Here is a 19649-nt window from a genome sequence, read left to right on the forward strand (position 1 = left end):
TGCAGCACTGAAATTGAGCAAAAGGAAAAGTAACCAACAATGGATGCATAAAGATGTATATTTCCAAGCCCCTGGGAATATTTTACCTTTTTGGCTGCAAAGAGCCACAAGAGGTATTGTTGACAAGGCTGTCTCAGAGCACAGACTGGGACCTGCCTCTGAGCGGGTGTCGACCAAGTCTCAGGTCAGAGCATGATGGATGGAGTTCTGTTTTTTGTGGCGGTGAAGGAAGGAGCTGTGGCTTTTTGAGGATAGGCATTAAAACCTTGTCTGGGATTAGACAAGCAGCTAAGATTGGGAGAAGAGTGGCTAAGAGGAAGACCACAGGACCACAAAAATGATCAGGACGAAGGTCCGGATATTCCAGCCTGCTGGCTTCACTGTGTCCCCCTGGCCTGCAGCAACACAGGTGGGAGAGGGGCCAGTGATGTATTCTCCACCCAGACCCCTCTGCAGTCTTCTTTCACAGAGAAGGGGTCATGCATACCTGAGCATGAAGCTTGTTGCCACCATTACCTTAGGTATCTTTCTCTTCTTCCTGCCGTTCTGTGGGTCTCCAAGGTTAAAGAAAATGTCATCAGGGCTGCTGGGAGTGGAGGGAGGGCTGATTTTGGAAGGGGACCCAGTTCCATCCCGACTCAGCTTCCTAGTGTCCAGCAGCTTGAAGTTCCTCCTCTCTGAATTTTGTCGGAAAAAAGCAGGTTTGGACAATGACTGCTGTGAGGGAAAAGGAGAAAAGAAGAGTAAATGAATTCAAAGGAGACTGACTGGGGGATAACTGGTGGTGCCAGGGACGAGACAATGAAATTGAGAAGAGGAACTGGTCTATGTTCCCAGGTTAGGTGGAGTTTAGTTATGCCAGTAAGTGTTCAATGAATACGTATCATCCAATTACCAAAACTGTGTGTGATGAGCGATGTAAATCTAATCCAGTTTCTTTTTTTTGAGATGGAATCTTACTCTGTCACCCGGGCTGGAGTGCAGTGGTGCGATCTCTGCTCACTGCGACCTCCGCCTCCTGGGTTCAAGCAAGTCTCCTCCCTGAGGCTCTCGAGTAGCTGGGACTGCAAGCACACACTGCCACGCACAGCTAATTTTTTGTATTTTAGTAGAGACGAGGTTTCACCGTGTTGCCCAGGCTGGTCTCGAACTCTTAAGCTCAGGCAATCCGCCTGCCTCAGCCTCCCAAAGTGCTAGGATTACAGGCGTGAGCCACCGCACCTGGCCCGGTTTCTCTTTTTAGACAAGTGTGAGGTCACCTGCCTCAATCCCAAGACGTTACAGCTGAGGCTTTCTGACAACCCAAGACACATGGACTAGGGGTTACAAGGCCTAAGCCTCACTTTGGCCTTGCTGCAGGATTGCTGAGTGCCTTTTATACAAGGAATTGTGTTTCTTTGGCCCTCAATATCTTATTTCTAAAACAGCCCTCTTCAAAGTCAAAAGGCTGGCCAGGTGTGGTTGCTCATGCCATAATCCCAGCACTTTGGGAGGCTGAGGAGGATCACTTGAGGTCAGGAGTTTGAGACCAGCCTGGCCAACATGGTGAAATCCTGTCTCTACTAAACATACAAATTTAGCTGAGTGTGGTGGCATGTGCCTGTAATCCCAGCTACTCGGGAGGCTGAGGCAGGAGAATCGCCTGAACCCTGGAGGTGGATGTTGCAGTGAGCTGAGATCACGCCACTGCACTCCAGCCTGGGTGATGGAATGAGACTGTCTCAAAACAAAACAAAAAACAAAGTCAAAAGGCAAACAAAATACTTGCTAAAAAAATTTAGAACCCATAGAAGATAACTCACAGAAATTAACTCATTTTGCTAAAATATGCTACAAATTAATGAGAAAAAGACTAACGACTCAAAAGAAAAGCAGGCAAAATAATGGAAAATTTAGAGAAAAAGAAATACAATGATTCTTAGATATATAAAAAGATTCTTAGCTTCATTCCCAAGAGAAAAGAAAATTAAAGCTCCATTAAAGAAACATTACATTTTTTTGCTCAGAGATAAGATAAGAAAATTTGATAGCTCACTGTGTTGGTGAAAGTGAGGGAGAAAAGTCACTCCCACACTGTCATACAGGGTTGGTGGGAGCATCACTTGGCACAGCTCTACGGAGGGCAGTCTAGTGTGAGCTAACAAAATTATGATGCATATAGCTTCAGACCCCGCAATTCCACCTCTAGGAATTTACTCTGCTGATATACTCTTATTTGTGCAATGTTATTCTTTACAAGGAAACATATTGTGCAAAGGATATAGTACATTGCCACATGGTTTGTAATCACAAAATACTGGAAATAACCTAGATATCCATCAATAGAGGGGCTGGTCAAACAAATTATGATATACCCACACAGTGGAATACCATGCAATTATTTAAAAAATCTTAATGTACTTGCTGGGCACGGTGGCTCATGCCTGTAATCCCAGCACTTTGGGAGGCTGAGGTGGGTGGATCACCTGAGGTCAGGAGTTCGAGACCAGCCTGACCAATATGGTGAAACCCCAGTCTCTACTAAAAATACAAAAATTAGCCTGACGTGGTGGCATGCACCTGTAGTCTCAGCTACTCAGGAGGCTGAGACAGGATAATTGCTTGAAGCCAGGAGGCAGAGGTTGCAGTGAGCCGAGATCACACAACTGCACCCCCGCCTAGGCAACAGAGCAAGACTCTATCTCAAAAAAAAAAATAAAATAAAATAAAATAAACAAAAAACTTAATGTACTGATATGGAAGGTTCTTTCAGATATATATATATATAATTATTTTTACATCATTGACATTTTTTCATACTTCAATGCACCAACTGTATTTTTCTTTAGTGTATTTTTTATGTTCTTTGTTTATCTTTTAGGATTCTAATGTTTTTACTATTTTCAATGAGCTCTACATAGAACGGATATTAACTATTTGTCAGGTTTGCTGTAAGTGTGCTTTTCCCATGTGATTTACTTGTATTTTTATTTTAGTTATAACTTTTTATATGAAAATGTGTTAATCTTTTCTTTTGTAATTCATTTAATCTCTTCTTTCTTTGCCTAAAAAAACTATCTCCTTTTAGATGTTCAATAAATATTCAGTTCCATTTTCTTCCAGATTTTCTTGGTTTTGTACACATTTTATTTATTATTCCATCGGTAATTTATTTTGTGATATGTTCATCTAAACCATTTTCCCCCAAAATAACTTATCCTTATTCTATTTAATGAAAGAGCTTTTCTTTATCATCTTATGAGGCCACATTTATCCTATCTTAAACTCTCATAGAATAGGCATATTTTGCTCCATTGATTTCTCCATTTGCTATTTGCTTAGTTCCAAATAGTAAGTAGCAATAACTTCAGAATCTTTTCTTTTTAAAAAGATTTCCAAAAATAAAGACTTCTAGTTTCCTAAGTGGCCAGCTCCAGTGTTTTATCACAGGTCTCCAAGGAGCAATAAATTGCTTAGTGCCATAAACTTTCAGTAGAGGAAGAGCTGACCTGGATTGGGCACCATAAGAGCACAAAAAGAAGGAAGAGGGGCAAGCCTTCTTCGAGGCCAAATTCCATCTACAATAAAATCCAAGGAAATGCTCCTACCATTGCACTGGAATCTCCTGTCAAATTGTTGGGGAAACGTAGGTTCTGCTTTTGTTAGAGATGTAGATTGTGATGGTGTTCATTCAAAGGAGATATGACCTATGAAAAGGTCAGAGAAGAAAGAAACCAGAGAAGGAATGGAAACACAACACACAGCTTTCTGAAGAATGTGTGGGCTGCATCTCTGAGTGGTCACCCTGCTGGAGAAAGGGGATCCTGATGTGTTCCAGGGCACCCCAAATAAGCCACCAAATGTTCAGGGAGCTTTCATGATGGGGTGGGATTTCAGTAGATATTTATTTGATAGAATGGGAAGACTTAGCTGTGGGGGAGAGTATTAGCAATGACACAGTACAATCTGAGAATAGTGGTGAGGGAGAGTAAATTAGATCAAAAGAGTCTTCAAGCCTTAGAGTAAGCGCAGTGAAACAGATGGAAGAGATGATACAGCAGTGAAGACATCTAATTGTCTATTGAAGGCCTTTGAAAGTGAGGATATGAATCTTGGATTTAGGGATCAGAAAACTTTTTCTTTTTTTTTTTTTTTGAGATGGAGTCTCGCTCTGTTGCCCAGGCTGGAGTGCAGTGGCACAATCTCGGCTCACTGCAACCTCCACCTCGCAGGTTCAAGTGATTCTCCTGCCTCAGCCTCCCGAGTAGCTGGGATTACAGGCGAGTGCCACCACACCTGGCTAATTTTTGTATTTTTAGTAGAGACGGGGTTTCGCCATATTGGCCAGGCTGGTCTCGAACTCCTGACCTCAGGTGATCTGCCTACTCTGGCCTCCCAAAGTGCTGGGATTACAGGCGTGATCCACCGCGCCCAGCCAGCAAACCTTTTCTTAAAAAGCCAGATTGTACTTAAGGCTTTGTGGGCCATATCCTCTCTGTTAAAACTACTAAACTGTGTCCTTGTAGTATAAAAGCAGCTGTAGATAATACGTAAATGAATGCGCCTGGCTGTGTTTCCATAGAACTTTATTCATAACATCAGGGAACCAGCAGTTGCTTGTCACACCCAGAACTATAGCATAAAAGGGAAGTCACTCTAGGATCCTAAGAACGATGTGTCAGACTGTGGTCAGAGAAGATTCTAGCTTTTGATCAGAGGACCTTACACCAACATGTATGGCACCTAATCCCATTGTGTCCCTCTGGAGTAACCTCAGGGGCTTAGCTCTGCTGAGAGGCTCCCAGACACCCCTAATTGTATAGATCTCTGACTCATGATGGCACAGCAAAAGATCTGTAGTGTCCAAAAGGGAAAAGAGACAAGAACCCTGATAGTCTGAGATCCAACCTCCCTGCTGAAGCCTCTTCAGTTGTTTCAGGAGAGTGGCCAGGGGACATCCTGGGCGGGGTGGGGGGTGCAGTGGCAAGGAAGCTGTGTGCCCCATCAGAGGGGGCCAAGCTGGATTCGAGCCCAGGTTCATTAACCCTTCTTGTCTGTGAACGGTGGCTGGTGGCTCAATTCCTTCCAGTCCTCTGCTGCCCCTGACTTTACTGCCTCAGGAGACTCTGCCTGTGGGAGACTACAGGGATCCTTGATATAAACTATCCCCATCCCCCTCACCCATCTCAACATCATTCCTACTCTTAGGAGACCTCCTGTGCTGTCTGTCATTCACACAAACATACATATTTGCTCATATGTGCTTGTAGGTACACACATTCTTGCATGAAAAAAGAGACACTTCTCTAAATATATATACAGAGAAAGGCATACAAGGGCCAGGTGCAGTGGCTCACGCCTGTAATCCCAGCACTTTGGGAGGCTGAGGTGGGTGGATCACTTGAGGTTAGGAGTTTGAGACCAGCCTGGCCAACATGGCGAAACCCCATCTCTACTAAAAATACAAAAATTAGCTGGGTGTGGTGGCGGGCACCTGTGCTACTCAGGAAGCTGAGACAGGAGAATCGCTTGAACCCAGGAGGCAGAGGTTGCAGTGAGCTGAGATCATGCCACTGCACTCTAGCCTGGGCGACAGCGTGAGACTTCGTCTCATAAAATAAAATAAAAATAGAAAGGCTTACAAGGGCATTCTAACAATGGGGACTAATGACATGGGATACCGTGCAGGCAATAAAAACTGTTTCTAAAAATAAATTAGGCTAGATGCGGTGGCTCATGGCCTGGAGCGGTGGCTCATGCCTGTAATTCCAGCACTTTGGGAGGCCACACTGGACGGATCACAAGGTCAAGAGATCAAGACCATCTGGCCAACATGGTGAAACCCCATCTCTACTAAAAATACAAAAATTAGCTGGGCATGGTGGCGCACGCCTGTAGTCCCAGCTACTCGAGAGGCTGAGGCAGGAGAATTGCTTGAATCCCGGAGGCGGAGGTTGCAGTGAGCCGCGATCATGCCACCGCACTCCAGACTGGCGACAGAGCGAGACTCTGTCTCAAAATAATAATAATAAAAAAAAGAAATTGATGACATGGGAAAATGTGATCAATATAAAAAAGCATCAAAACTGCATATACAATATAATGACAAATCTTTTTTTTTTTTTTTTTTTGAGACGGAGTCTCTCTCTGTCACCCAGGCTGGAGTGCAATGGTGGGATCTCGGCTCACTGCAACCTCCGCCTCCCAGATTCAAGCAATTCTCCTGCCTCAGCCTCCCAAGTAGCCGGGATTAGAGGCGCACACCACTGCACCTGGCTAATTTTTGTATTTTCAGTAGAGACGAGGTTTTGCCATGTTTGCCAGGCTGGTTACAAACTCCTGACCTCAGTTGATTCGCCTGCCTCGACCTCCCAAGATCACAAATCTTTTTAAAAAATGTATACACACATGCACACAAACACATGGACGCACACCACACGCGATGTGTGTGAGAAAATCCGGGAGGAAATAAACCAAAGTGTTAGCAGTGGGTGTTGGGGTTACATGCACGTTTTAAGAAGATCTTTAAAATACACACACATAAATACACATATACAAGATGTCAATCTGGGCCAGGTGAGGTGGCTCACGCCTGTAATCCAAGCACTTTGGGAGGCAAAGGTGGGTGGATCACCTGAGGTCAGGAGTTCAAGACCAGCCTGGCCAAAATGATGAAACCCCGTCTCTACTAAAAATACAAAAAAATTAGCTGGGCATGGTGGTGGACGCCCATAGTCCCAGCTACTTGGGAAACTGAGACAGAGGTTGCAGTGAGCTGAGATCATGCCACTGCACTCCAGCCTGGGCAACAAGAGGGAAACTCCATCTAAAAAAAAAAATGTAAATCTATTACAGAAATATTAGAAAATAGAGGCACAAAGAAAAGTAAAATTCTCCAATTGTGGATGAGTTTTTTTCTTCATTAAACTTTTCAGTAATTGAAACACTTATTCTGTATCATGTAACCAGAAAAACTTTATAATTACAATGTTTTCAGAAAAAAAAGAAAGGCATGTATGTATGCATGTATGTATGCGTGTATTTATTTTTGGAGACAGGCTCTCACTCTGGAGAGCTGTGGCACAAAAATAGCTCACTGCAGCCTTGGACTCCTGGGTTCAAGTGAATCTCCCATGTCAGCCTCCCGAGTAGTTAGGACTACAGGCATGCACCACCATGCCTATCTAATTTTTAAATTTTTTGTAGAGATGGGGTCTTACTATGTTGACCAGGCTGGTCTTGAATGCCTGGCCTCAAGCAATCCTCCCACCTTGGCCTCCCAAAGTGCTAGGATTACAGGCATGGACCACTGCACCCAGCCTGTTATTTTACTATTATTATTATTTATTTATTTTTGAGATGGAGTCTCATTCTGTTGCCCAGGCTGGAGTGCAGTGGCGCAATCTCAGCTCACTGAAACCTCCGCCTCCCAGGTTCAAGAGATTCTCCTGCCTCAGCCTCCCAAGTAGCTGGGACTACAGGCGAGTGCCACTACACCTCGCTAATTTTTGCATTTTTAGTAGAGACGGGGTTTCACCATGTTGGCCAGGCTGATCTCGAACTCCTGACCTCAGGTGATCTGCCCACCTTGGCCTCCCAAAGTGCTGGGATTACAGGCGTGAGCCACTGTGCCCGGCCACCCAGCTTGTTATTTTTAAAAAGAACATATATTGAAAAGTATAGGCCAGGTGCGGTGGCTCACGCCTGTAATCCCAGCACTTTGGGAGGCTGAGGTGGGTAGATCACTTGAGGTCAGGAGTTCGAAACCAGCCTGGCCAACATGGTGAAACCCTGTCTTTACTAAAAATACCCAAAAAATTAGCCGGCACAGTGGCCTGTGCCTGTAATCCCAGCTAGTCAGAGGGTGGGGCATGAGAATCACTTGAACCCAGGAGGTGGAGGTTGCAGTGAGCCAAGATCGAGCCACTGCACTCCAGCCTGGCTGACAGAGCAAGATTCTGTCTCAAAAGAAAAGAAAAGAAATGGTGGGTGATATGTAGCAAGAAAAGAAAACAGTCCCTTTCAGGAGCTTGCAGTTTGCGTTCAGCAGCAGCAGCATCTGCCCCCAGCTGCACATTGGTCCTTTCTGAGGAGAGCCTATCCAACAGGCCCTTCCCTCTCGAATGGAAATTCTAGTGACCCGAATAACTAGCCGTGGCCTAATGAAATGAACATCCCAAAGATGGCTGAGGATCTCTCCGCAGCTGGTGGGGGAGGTCACATGGAGGGACTGCTCCTGCAAGCTTTAGGGTCCCAGATGCAGCCCAGATGTGGTAGATACTCCATGAATGTTTGATGAGCTAATGGAGGAAGCAGTGAAGTCTCCAGCTGTCCCCTAGAACAGGGCACACAGCAGACACCCAGATGTGGATGAGCAGAATAATGAGCACGGACACGGTGTCCCGCTGAGGGCTTGCAAGGATCCGTGGCAATCAGACACGTGCTCTGGACAACTGGATTCTCTTTGTTCAGGGCAGCTACAGATACAGATACAGCTGGACATTAAGTTCTTGTTGACATTCTCACCTACTGGGCTTAGCTGCTTTGGTGGCAGAGGCTCTAGGTTTTCTCCAGCCCAGCAGTGACAAGAAGAAAAGGGTTGGTAAGTCTTTATTTCCTGGTATCAGGGAGGAGCGTTCTGCCCTGAATGCAGAGCTGCCTTGGGCAGATGTTTTTTTTTTTGAGACAGAGTTTCACTCTTTTACCCAGGCTGGAGTGAAGTGGCATGATCTTGGCTCACTGCAACCTCTGCCCCCCAGGTTCAAGTGATTCTCCTGCCTCTGCCTCCCGAGTAGCAGGGATCACAGGCACCCGCCACCAAACCTGGCTAATTTTTGTATTTTTAGTAGAGATGGGGTTTCGCCATGTTGGCCAGGCTGGTCTCAAACTCCTGAACTCAGGTGATCCACCCGCCTTGGCCTCCCAAAGTGCTAGGATTACAGGCGGGAGCCACCGTGCTTGGCCTGGGCAGATGTTTTTCATTGTTCCTCAGGGGTGAGGCAGTTCACTCCCCACATGAAGTGGGGAGCCAGGTAGGACCCAGAGGGGACAGACCAGGTGCGACAGCTTGCTTTCTTCTTCTAAGTCAGGCTTCTCTGCCATGGGAAATGAAGGATTTCCTAAATGTTGAAGACATCCCTATTCCAATGAAAACACCAACAACACATTTCCAAGGCAAGCAGAGAGCATTTGCTAATTGTCAGTTGCCATGGATTATTCTTGATGACACCCTTTTCCATATGAGAAGAGAAATGACAGTTAACTGGTGCAGGCAAGTATTGTAGCAATTTATCTGGGTCTGTAAGATCCATCCTTTGGGATAGGTTGTTCCCTCACCTCTTCCAGAAGCCTGGTGGCAGGCAGCATCCCTTTATGGCCATCAAGCACAGGAGACAGGCTTCAGGTGGAGACAGCCCCACCTGCCAGCGATGCTGACCCTGTGGGGCTGGGACAGGAAGACCACTGCTTTTCCTAGGCTGGAAACAGAGCCTTGCCATGAGATTTAAGTTGACCTTTGCAGCTGGTACTTGGCCTTCCTTAATTTCTTCCACTAAATATTGTAGAACTGTTAGGCCTTACAGGAAAACCAAAGAAATAGAATATATACATTTTTCTTTCTTTCTTTCTTTCTTTCTTTCTTTCTTTCTTTCTTTCTTTCTTTCTTTCTTTCTTTCTTTCTTTCTTTCTTTTAACTTAGGTTTAGAATATATACCTTTTGACCTTGAGGAATTTATAATCTAGTTGGGGAGATGTTTTTAAGATATAGTAAGGCTGGACACGGTGGCTCATGCCTGTAATCTCAACACTTTGGGAGGCTGAGGCGGGTAGATCATGAGGTCAGGAGATCGAGACCATCCTGGCTAACACGGTGAAACCCCGTCTCTACTAAAAAAAAAATACAAAAAATTAGCCGGCCATGGTGGTGGCCCAGCTACTCGGGAGGCTGTAGTCCCAGCTACCTGGGAGGCTGAGGCAGGAGAATGGCATGAACCCGGGAGGTGGAGCTTGCAGTGAGCCGAGATCGGGCCACTTCACTCCAGCCTGGGCGACAGTACGAGACTCTGTCTCAAACAAACAAACAAACAAGCAAACAAAAATAACAAAAAAAGAAATGGTTTAACTGAGTGTTACAGATAATCAGAGAGAAAGAAGTCCCAGGGATTGGGATGGCTGGAGACGCTTCTTAAAGGACGCATGATTGAACTGGGCCTCAGAGGATGGGGAGAGGTCCCGGTAAGAGCCAAGGGCAGAGTTAAAAATGACCTCGCTGGTTGGCAAATTTTGGCCTGTGGGCCACATCTGGCCACCACCTGTTTTTGTACAAGCCATGACTTAAGAATTAACTTTTACATTTTTAAATGGTTGGAAAAATAAATATTTCATGACAAGTGACAATCATATAAAAGTCAAATTTCGCCGGGCGTGGTGGCTCACGCCTGCAACCCCAGCACTTTGGGAGGCCAAGGCGGGCAGATCACAAGGTCAGGAGATCGAGACCATCCTGTGAATGGTGAAACCCCGTCTCTACTAAAAATACAAAAAATTAGCCAGGCGTGGTGGCGGGCGCCTGTAGTCCCAGCTACTCGGGAGGCTGAGGCCGGAGAATGGCGTAAACCTGGGAGGTGGAGCTTGCAGTGAGCCAAGATCGCGCCACTACACTCCAGCCTGGGCGACAGAGCAAGACTCCATCTCGAAAAAAAAAAAAAAAAAAAGTCAAATTTCAGCATTCAGGTCAGGTGCGGTGGCTCACGCCTGTAATCCTAGCACTTTGGGAGGCCAAGGCAGGCGGATCACTTGAGGTCAGGAGTTTGAGACCAGCCTGGCCAACATGGTGAAACCCCATCTCTACTAAAAGTACAAAAATTAGCCAGGCATGGAGGCGCATGCCTGTAGTCCCAGCTACTTGGGAGGCTAAGGCAGGAGAATTGCTTGAACCCGGGAGGTGGAGCTTGCATTGAGCCGAGACTGTGCCACTGCACTCCAGCCTGGGAGACAGAGCAAGACTCCGTCTCGAAAAACAAAAACAAAAAACAACAACAACAAAGGTTGATTGAAATACAGCCACACTCATTTATTTACGCATTGTCTATGACTGCCTCACACTACAGTGGCCACTCTCAGTAGTTACAACAGAGACCATATGGCCCACACAGCCCCAAATATTTACTCTATGGCCCTTCAGAGAGAGTGCGCATGTCCCAGGCCTGCATCAGAGGGGTAGTTCGTAGGCTCTGGATGGAGGGGGCATTTGTATGTAGGAACTATGGGAGATTAGGGGTAATGGGTGCCAAGATATCTGTTACAAATGCTAGTCCTGCAGGCAATGGGTTGAAATTACCATCTATATCAATAAGGTTATATTATCTATGTGCATATGGTATGTAACTCCAGAAAGTTCAAAAGGATATTCTGTAAAAAGAAGGTCAGCCTTCCCCCTGCCCTCTGGGCATTCAGACAGGACAACTCCTCTGAGGTCCTCAGTTACTCATGCTTGGGTATCCGCACAGAGATTTTTTTTTCACCTCCAACATTGGGGATGGAGATATTCTTACACATACATGTGTAAGTTTACATATACGTATATTCTTTCATCTTTATATATATGCATGTTATTTCATTTAAAAAAACCCACATACAGACATGTGCAAGTTTACATGTATGTATATTCTTTCATTAAAAAACCCACAGGCTGGGTGCGGTGGCTCACGCCTGTAATCCCAGCACTTTGGGAGGCCGAGGCAGCTGGATCACTCGAGCCTAGGAGTTCAAGATTAGCATGGCCAACACGGTGAAACCCCGTCTCTACAAAAAATACAAAAATTAGCTGGGCTGGTGGCGTGTGCCTGTAATCCCAGGTACTTAGAAGGCTGAGGTGGGAGGATTGCCTGAGTCCAGGAGTTCAAGGCTGCAGTGCACCGTGATTTCACCACTGCACTCCTGCCTGGGTGACGGAGCGACAACACCCTGACTCAATTAAATCAACAACAACAACCCACAAATGGCAAAATACTTTAAAACTACTGTTCTACATCATGCCTTTCCGTCTTGTATCTTAGAGTATGCTCTATGTTAAGACATTCTTAACATTGTATGGGACGGATGTACCATCTTTTATTTACCCAGTTTGAGGAGGTTTCTGAGCCAGAATCTCAGTCGTATTTTAGGAAGCTTTTTTGAGCAGTTCAGGGGCTCCAAGAGAACTAGAGGGAGGAAGACCAGTCAGCCAGCGTTGTACAAATCCAGGAGCCCGGCAGGGCAGGTGGAGGTGGCCTGGAATTCCAGTGCTGGCCGGAACTCCAGAGTGCTCAAGGCCACCATGCTGTGGCCCCCTCTCCTGCCACCATTCCCAGGGGACTCATACCTTGGTGAGTGTGTCAGGGATGGAAGAGGTGGGAGAAGCAGGAAAATTCAAGACACACTTCTTTCCCAGGCAGCGACCATGTAACTCGATGTCCTCATAAGGGTTCTCCTTCATTGGCGGATCTGTGTTCAAAGGCAATGCGTCAGGAACCTGGGAACACTGAGGACATTTCCCTTTTCAAAACACGGAGGTCAGTATCTTGGCCTCTCCTGTGTCCATTCTTGTAGGGATATCTGCTGTTTTGCCATCCATGCACCCCTCCTGTTGGCAGCAGCCCCTGATTTCACTGGGTTACCTCTCCATCTCCTCATTTGTGGCCATGGGAGATTAACTCCATTCTCAGTTTCAGCGCTTTAGCCAATCTAGGTATCCCAAATCCCTGCCTCAGTGATCGGTTCAGGGAAGGGCTCATATTCTAAGCCTAAGTGATATCACTGCATGGCATTCCCGGGCTCTAAAGGTGAACAAATGACCTTGGCTGGTCTAATGAGGGTGAACCTCAGGATTTCTGCTGGGACTTGCAGGATACCAGCTCTTCTCTCCACCAAGAAGATATGGATTCCAGGAAGCTGGTGGCAGCCATTGTGGGGACCCTGGGAAGTCTGCTGAGAATAAAGCTAACCTGAGAGGTAAGAAATGGAGGAAGGGGGCTGGGTGCGGTGGCTCACACCTGTAATCCCAGGACTTTGGGAGGCCGAAGGCGGTGGATCACTTGAGCCCAGGAGTTTGAGACTAGCCTGGGCAATGTGGGAAAACCCCGTCCCTCCTAAAAAAGAAAACACACACACACACACACATACACACACACACAAATTAACCGAGTGTGGTGGTGGGCGCCTATAATCCCAGCTACTTGGGAGGCTGAGGCAGGAGAATCACATGAACCTGGGAGGCGGAGGCTGCAGTGAGTTGAGACTGTGCCGTTGCACTCCTGGGTAACAGAGTGAGATTCCTGTCTCAAAAAAAAATAAAAATAAAAAAGAAAGAAAGAAAAGAAATGGAGGAAGGAAAAGCTAGTTTAGTTGGGTTTTCTGTTCCTTGTAACTGAAAGCATCCTCTTGGGCAGTCACTGCTAGGAGAAGTCCAGATCTCGCTCCCATTTTAGATCTGGGAATCCCGCTGCTTTGGCAGGAGCCCATCTCCAGCAGCCTGGACACAGATGCAATTCCAATTGCTTAGCTAAGCATCTGCCTTCCTCAAATTTTCTATTTCCTCCTTCTGTAAGTTTTTTCTAGTATTGATGATTACATGCCAGCATGTCTGCATATATCCACCCTACCTGCCCCTCACCAGCACACACATATGGGTTTCTCCCTTTTATCAGCTTGTTTCTTCCCCCACCTTTCACCCGCACCATAAGCAGTTGGAGCTCGCCCTTCACTAAAACCATCAACTTCCCCGAAGATGACTGAACTCACCAAACTGAATCTGAGACCCACTCTGAAATCTCAGAGGACGCTTTAGAGCCAAAGTTACTTTTTAAATCACATTTAGTCTGTGTTCTGATGCCCTGTTAGTGCCACACTCTGACAGTTTCTGAAGGAGGCTCTGTTGTGTAGTGTTTTCTTCATTCAGTAATCCCTGCAGTTGACTGAGCATCTGTCATATGTGAGGTAGTTGACACAACATTCTCTCCAGTCCTTAACCTTGCAAGGGAGCTAGCTTCATCCTCATTATGCAGATGGGAGAACTCAGTTCAGAGATGTGAAGTCACTGGCTTAATGTCCTGCGGCCAACAGGCAGCAGAACCAAGATGTGGTTCTGGATCTTCAGACTCCAGGCCCCACGCTTCTCGCTATGCCACGCTGCCACACTGCCTCCTTGGCCACTCATTACCAGCTAGTCTTCCCCCTCCAGCCCTAGGGTCTCTCATATATCCACAAGGCTCACTCTCCCACCCCACCTGCCTGCTCTTTCATCCGAGTGCACAGGTGTCTTCAAGTGTGTGTGTGTGTACATGTGTGTGCACGTGTGTTTCCAGCAGCCAGCCCCATTCTCCCTCCCCTTTCTCCCAGACAGACTCAGATCCGCACACAGACGCTGTGGCTTCTTACCTAGAATGTCTTCATAGACGTTCTCCTCCGATAAAGTGCGTGTCAGCCCCAGCTTAGTCTGCGCGTACCAGTCCACCCTGCTGCTCTCAGAGGAAGACTGCAGTAAATCTTCAAACTCATAGGACTTTCTGGAATGTGCCAGATGGGAGGAAAAAACAAAGAATTTGAATCAAATTAGGCTGTTTCAGAGAATATATTAATATATCCCCTCGGCCAAATTTTCTTTTTCTTAGAAAAATTGTTACCGAAATCAACTTCTTTTATTTTATTTCATTTTTTGAGACAGAGTCTTGCTCCGTCGCCCAGGCTGGAGGGCAGCGGCGCCATCTTGGCTCACTGCAACCTGCGCTTCCTGGGTTCAAGCAATTCTTCTGCCTCAGTCTCCGGAGAAGCTGGGACTATAGGCATGCACCACCATGCCTGGCTAGTTTTTGTATTTTTAGTAGAGACAAAGTTTCACTGTGTTGGCCAGGCTGGTCTCGAACTCCTGACCTCAGGTGATCTGCCTGTCTTGGCCTCCAAAAGTGCTGGGATTATACACTGTGCCCGGCCTGAAATCAACTTCTTTTATTGTAAAAGGTGTGAAAATCCATGAATAAGAGATGTGGCTTTTATGTGCAAGAATGTTCATGCTATTATGCTAAGTGAAAATAATAAAGTATATGTAAAAAAATAAAATCCCAACTTTGTAAACAAACATAGACATAGAAAATAAAAAAGGGGGCCGGGAGCAGTGGCTCACTAGTATAGACAGGGACTGTCTATACTATTTTACAAATCAGGACACGAAGTTTCAGCCCATTTATGTAGTTCATCCAAGTTTAAAAGGCTTGTGACTAAGGATATGGAACAGTCCTTATTATAGTACAGATAGTCCCTGACTGTCTTATTACAGTATAGACAGTCCCTGACTGTGTATACTATAGATACACAGCAACACGCCCTGCTAATTTTTGTACCTTTTTGTAGAACGGGGTTTTGTCATGTTGCCCAGGTTGGTTTCAAACTCCTGACCTCAAGTGATCCTCCTGCCTGGGCCTCCCAAAGTGCTGGGATTACAGGTGGGAGCCACCGTGCCCAACCCAAAATTACTATTCTTATCCACTTTTTTCGGCTTTTTTTTTTTTTTTTTTTTTGAGAGCTGGAGTGGAGTGGCATGATCTTGGATCACTGCAACCTCTGCCTCCTGGGTTCAAGCGATTCTCCTGCTTCAGCCTCCCGAGGAGCTGGGATTACATGCATGTATCACCATGTCTGGCTAATTTTTGTATTTTTAGTAGAGACAAGGTTTCACCACGTTGGCCAGGCTGGTCTCGAACTCCTGACCTCAGGTGATCTGCCTGCCTCAGCCTCCCAAAGTGCTAACATTACAGGCGTGAGCCACTGTGCCCGGCCTCTTATACACATTTTATTTATCAGAAGACAGAGGCATAGAGTGGTTAGATAAATTGCTCCAGGTATATTGGGAAAAGGTGGTGGAATTAGGGTCTGACTCCAGGAAGTCTGGTTGGAGACTGATGCTTTTAATGACACAAGGCATTATGGAGAGCATTTATTTAAGTGAGGCATGTCAGGAGGGAAGCTGCATTCACAGGCTCCAAAGTAAAACAGGCTGAATTTCAACAGTTTGCTGTTGGGAACCTGAACTAATTTTCCATACAAAACTGCATTACACAGTGATAATTACATTGCTGCATTACACAGTACTGTGCGATACCCAGGCAGACCCTCTGTTTCCCTCAAGTAGTAAGTAATCTATGCTATGAGGAGATGCTATGAACCCTTACAGGGAAAAGGGGGACAGGAAGGGGTCATTTCACTGGAAGCCAGGCAGTTTCTCCCACTCTCAGGGCCAGGGTAGTAACCACCACCTACAGGTAAAGCCTTGACTGCCTAGAATCAGAGCATGACCCTGGCTGAGTTTGGCCTTTTCTCTGAGAGAGAGAAAGGGGCTGTAGCTGTGCCTTGCTTTGCCATGGCGAGAGCTCTATTTATTTTTAGAAATGGGTTCTCCCTCTGTTGCCCAGGCTGGAGTGCAGTGGTGCCACCACAGCTCACTGCACCTCAAATTCCTGGGCTCAGGCAATCCTTGTCCCTCAGCCTCCAGACTAGCTGAGACTGCAGTTGCATGCCACCATGGCTGGCTAAGTTTTAATTTTTTGTAGAAATGGAGGTCTTGCTTTGCTGCCCAGGCTGGTCTCAAACTTCTGGGCTCAAGCGATCCTCCTGTCTCAGCCTCCCTGTTGTCTGGGATTATAGTTCTGTTTTTATTTTTTAAAATCTCATTGGAAACAATATTTGTATAGGTCAAATTTCAAAATGATAAAGTACCTATGAAATAATATCTGAATCTTTAAAATGTTTTCATAATAAGCGCCCTAACAACAAAAGATATTTGTATGGTTAAAGGCTCTCCCAATCTCAGCGGATGGCTCGCTTATTTAAAGCACATGTAATGCAGGCCGGGCGCGGTGGCTCATGTCTGTAATTCCAGCACTTTGGGAGGCCGAGGCGGGCGGATCACTTGAGGTTGGGAGTTCGTGAACAGCCTGACCAACATGGTGAAACCTTGTCTCTACTAAAAATACAAAAATTAGCTGGGCATGGTGGTGTGCACCTGTAATCTCAGCTACTCGGGAGGCTGAGGCAGGAGAATCGCTTGAACCAGGGAGGTGGAGGTTGCAGTGAGCTGAGATTGCGCCACTGCACTCTAGCCTGGGCGACAGAGACTCTGTCTCAAAAAATACATACATACGTAAAAATAAAGCACATGTAATGCAAGCGGGAATCCAGATTATGTGTTGGGGTTTGTTGGGATGGGATTAGCTTTTATCCCAGTGGTTACTGTCAGACACCTGGGATTTCAAGACATAGTTTGAATGTTTTGTATAATCCTTCTATATTTCCAAGAACAAGATGCTAATATAAGAGTTCAGGCCAGACACAGTGGCTCATGCCTGTAATCCCAGCACTTTGGGAGGCTGAGGCAGGAGGATTGCTTGAGGCCAGGAGTTCAAGGCCAGCCTGGGCAACAAAGTAAGATCCCATCTCTACAAAAACTAACAATTACAAAAATTAGCTGGGCATGGTGGCATGTGCCTGAAGTCCCAACTGCTTGGAAGGCTGAAGTGGGAGGATCCCTTGAGCCTAGGAGGCACAGGTTGCAGTGAGCTGAGATCATGCCACTTGCACTCCAGCCTGGGTGAGAGGGTGAGATCTTGTTTCTGGGGAATAATAATAATAATTAAAAAAAGGTCAGCCATGCTTTGCATTTGATTTCTGACACATAAAAGGTCACTAGTCTAAACAGCATTAGAAAAGTCCAATTTGAAAACAATTAAAAACTCCCTTTAAAAAAATGAAGATGGGGGTGGGCGCGGTAGCTCACACCTATAATCCTAGCACTTTGGGAGGCCGAAGCAGGTGGACTGCTTGAGCTCAGGAGTTTCAGACCAGCTGGGCAACAGAGCAAGACCCTGTCTCTATAAAAGATACAAAAATTAGCTGGGTGTGGTGGGGCACACCTACAGCCCCAGTTACTTGGGAGGCTGAGGTGGGAGGATCCCTTGAGCCAGGGAGTCGGAGGATGCAGTGAGCCAAGATCAAGCCACTGCATTCCAGCTACTGCACTCTCACTCATTTTGAGACAGAGTGAGACCCTGTTTCAAAATAAGAGATGGTTATTCACGTTGCAAAACTAATTTGCAAAACGATTCATCAAAAGGTTTCTCAAATAGCAGCTCTATTTCCTGTATTAAAGTGTTAGTTTTCAGGTGACTAATTCCTATGCAGGAAGTCTGAAAGGCAAACAAATTAACATGAGGTACAGTCCATACAAGATCAAGGAGAAGCCAGAAATCTTTACATGCCCAGTTTCTAGAACTAGTAGGAAAATAGGATTCCAATTATAACATTTGATCTATCATTGTCATGTGTTGGTAACACATGCCAAAGCATTTAGAAAGTTAGCTCTTCCTAGCGGTTCTTTATTTTCCCTCCCTTTCTTTTCTTTCTTTCCTTCTTTCTTTCTTTTTCTTTCCTTCCTTCCTTCCTTCTTTCTTTCTTTCTTTCCTTTCTCTTTTCTTTCTCTTTCTCTTTCTTTCTCTTTCCCTCCCTCCCTCCTTTTCTTTCCTTCCTTCCTTCCTTTCTTTCTTTTTCTTTTCTCTTTCTTTCTTTTCCTTCTCTTTCTTTCCCTCCCTCCCTCCCCTTCCTTCTTTCCTTCCTTCCCTTCCCTTTCCTTCCTTCCTTCTTTCTTTCTGTCTTTTTCTTCCTCTCTCTTTCTCCTCCCTTCCCTTCCCTCCCCTCCCCTCCCCGCTCCCTACTCCCCTCCCCTCCCCCTCCCCTCTTCCTCCTCTCCCCTCCCCTCTTCCTCCTCTCCGCTCCCCTCCCCTTCTTTTCTTCTTTTTTTTTTTTTTTTTTTTTTGGCCGAGTTTCACTCTTGACGCCCAGGCTTTTGTCACCCAGGTGCAATCTCGGCTTGTTGCAGCCTCTGCCCCCTGGGTTCAAGCAATTCTCCTGCCTCAGCCTCCCGAGTAGCTGAGATTACAGGCGCCTGCCACCACGTCTGGCTAATTTTTATTTTTATTTTTTGAGACGGAGTCTCGCTCTGTCGCCCAGACTGGAGTGCAGTGGTGCGATCTTGGCTCACTGAAAGCTCCACCTCCTCGGTTCACACCATTCTCCTGCCTCAGTCTCTCTAGTAGCTGGGACTACAGGCGCCTGCCACCACGCCCAGCTATTTTTTTAAATTTTATTTTTAGTAGAGACCGGGTTTCACCGTGTTAGCCAGGATGGTTTCTATCTCCTGACGTTGTGATCTGCCCACCTCAGCCTCCCAAAGTGCTGGGATTACAGGTGAGAGCCACCACGCCCAGCTAATTTTTCGTTTTTAGTAGAGACAGGGTTTTGCCATGTTGGGCAAGCTGGTCTTGAACTCCTGACCTCAGGTGATCCGTGCCCTGCCCTTTTTTTTTTTTTTTCTTTTTTTGAGACAGAGTCTGGCTCTGTCGCCCAGGCCGGAAGGCAGTGGGGCGATCTCAGCTCACTGCAACCTCCGCCTCGAGGGTTCAAGGAATTCTCCTGCCTCAGCCTCCTGTGTAGCTGGGATTACAGGCACCTGCCACCATGCCTGGCTAATTTTTGTATTTTTTGTAGAGATAGGGGGGTTTCACCATGTTGGCCAGGCTGGTCTTGAACTCCTGGGCGCAAGCGACCCACCCACCTCAGCCCCCCAAAGTGCTGGGATTACAGGTGTG

The 19649-nt window shown here is 46.3% G+C and overlaps 1 protein-coding gene across 4 annotated transcripts in view; it reads right to left on the reverse strand.

Moving 5' to 3' along the window:
- DENND2A (DENN domain containing 2A) overlaps nt 1-19649 on the reverse strand; it is a 121961-nt gene that overhangs the window by 54565 nt on the left and 47747 nt on the right. For all 4 annotated transcript variants that reach the window (XM_031013516.3, XM_055393225.2, XM_055393222.2 and 1 more), the window contains 3 exons: nt 14395-14522; nt 12341-12462; nt 517-717 (listed from right to left, as the gene is read on the reverse strand). In XM_031013516.3, the coding sequence (XP_030869376.2) occupies nt 517-717; nt 12341-12462; nt 14395-14522 (451 nt within the window). The remainder of the gene's footprint in view (nt 1-516; nt 718-12340; nt 12463-14394; nt 14523-19649) is intronic.

Source organism: Gorilla gorilla, chromosome 6 (genome assembly GCF_029281585.2).
Source record: "Gorilla gorilla gorilla isolate KB3781 chromosome 6, NHGRI_mGorGor1-v2.1_pri, whole genome shotgun sequence".
NCBI lineage: Eukaryota > Metazoa > Chordata > Mammalia > Primates > Hominidae > Gorilla > Gorilla gorilla.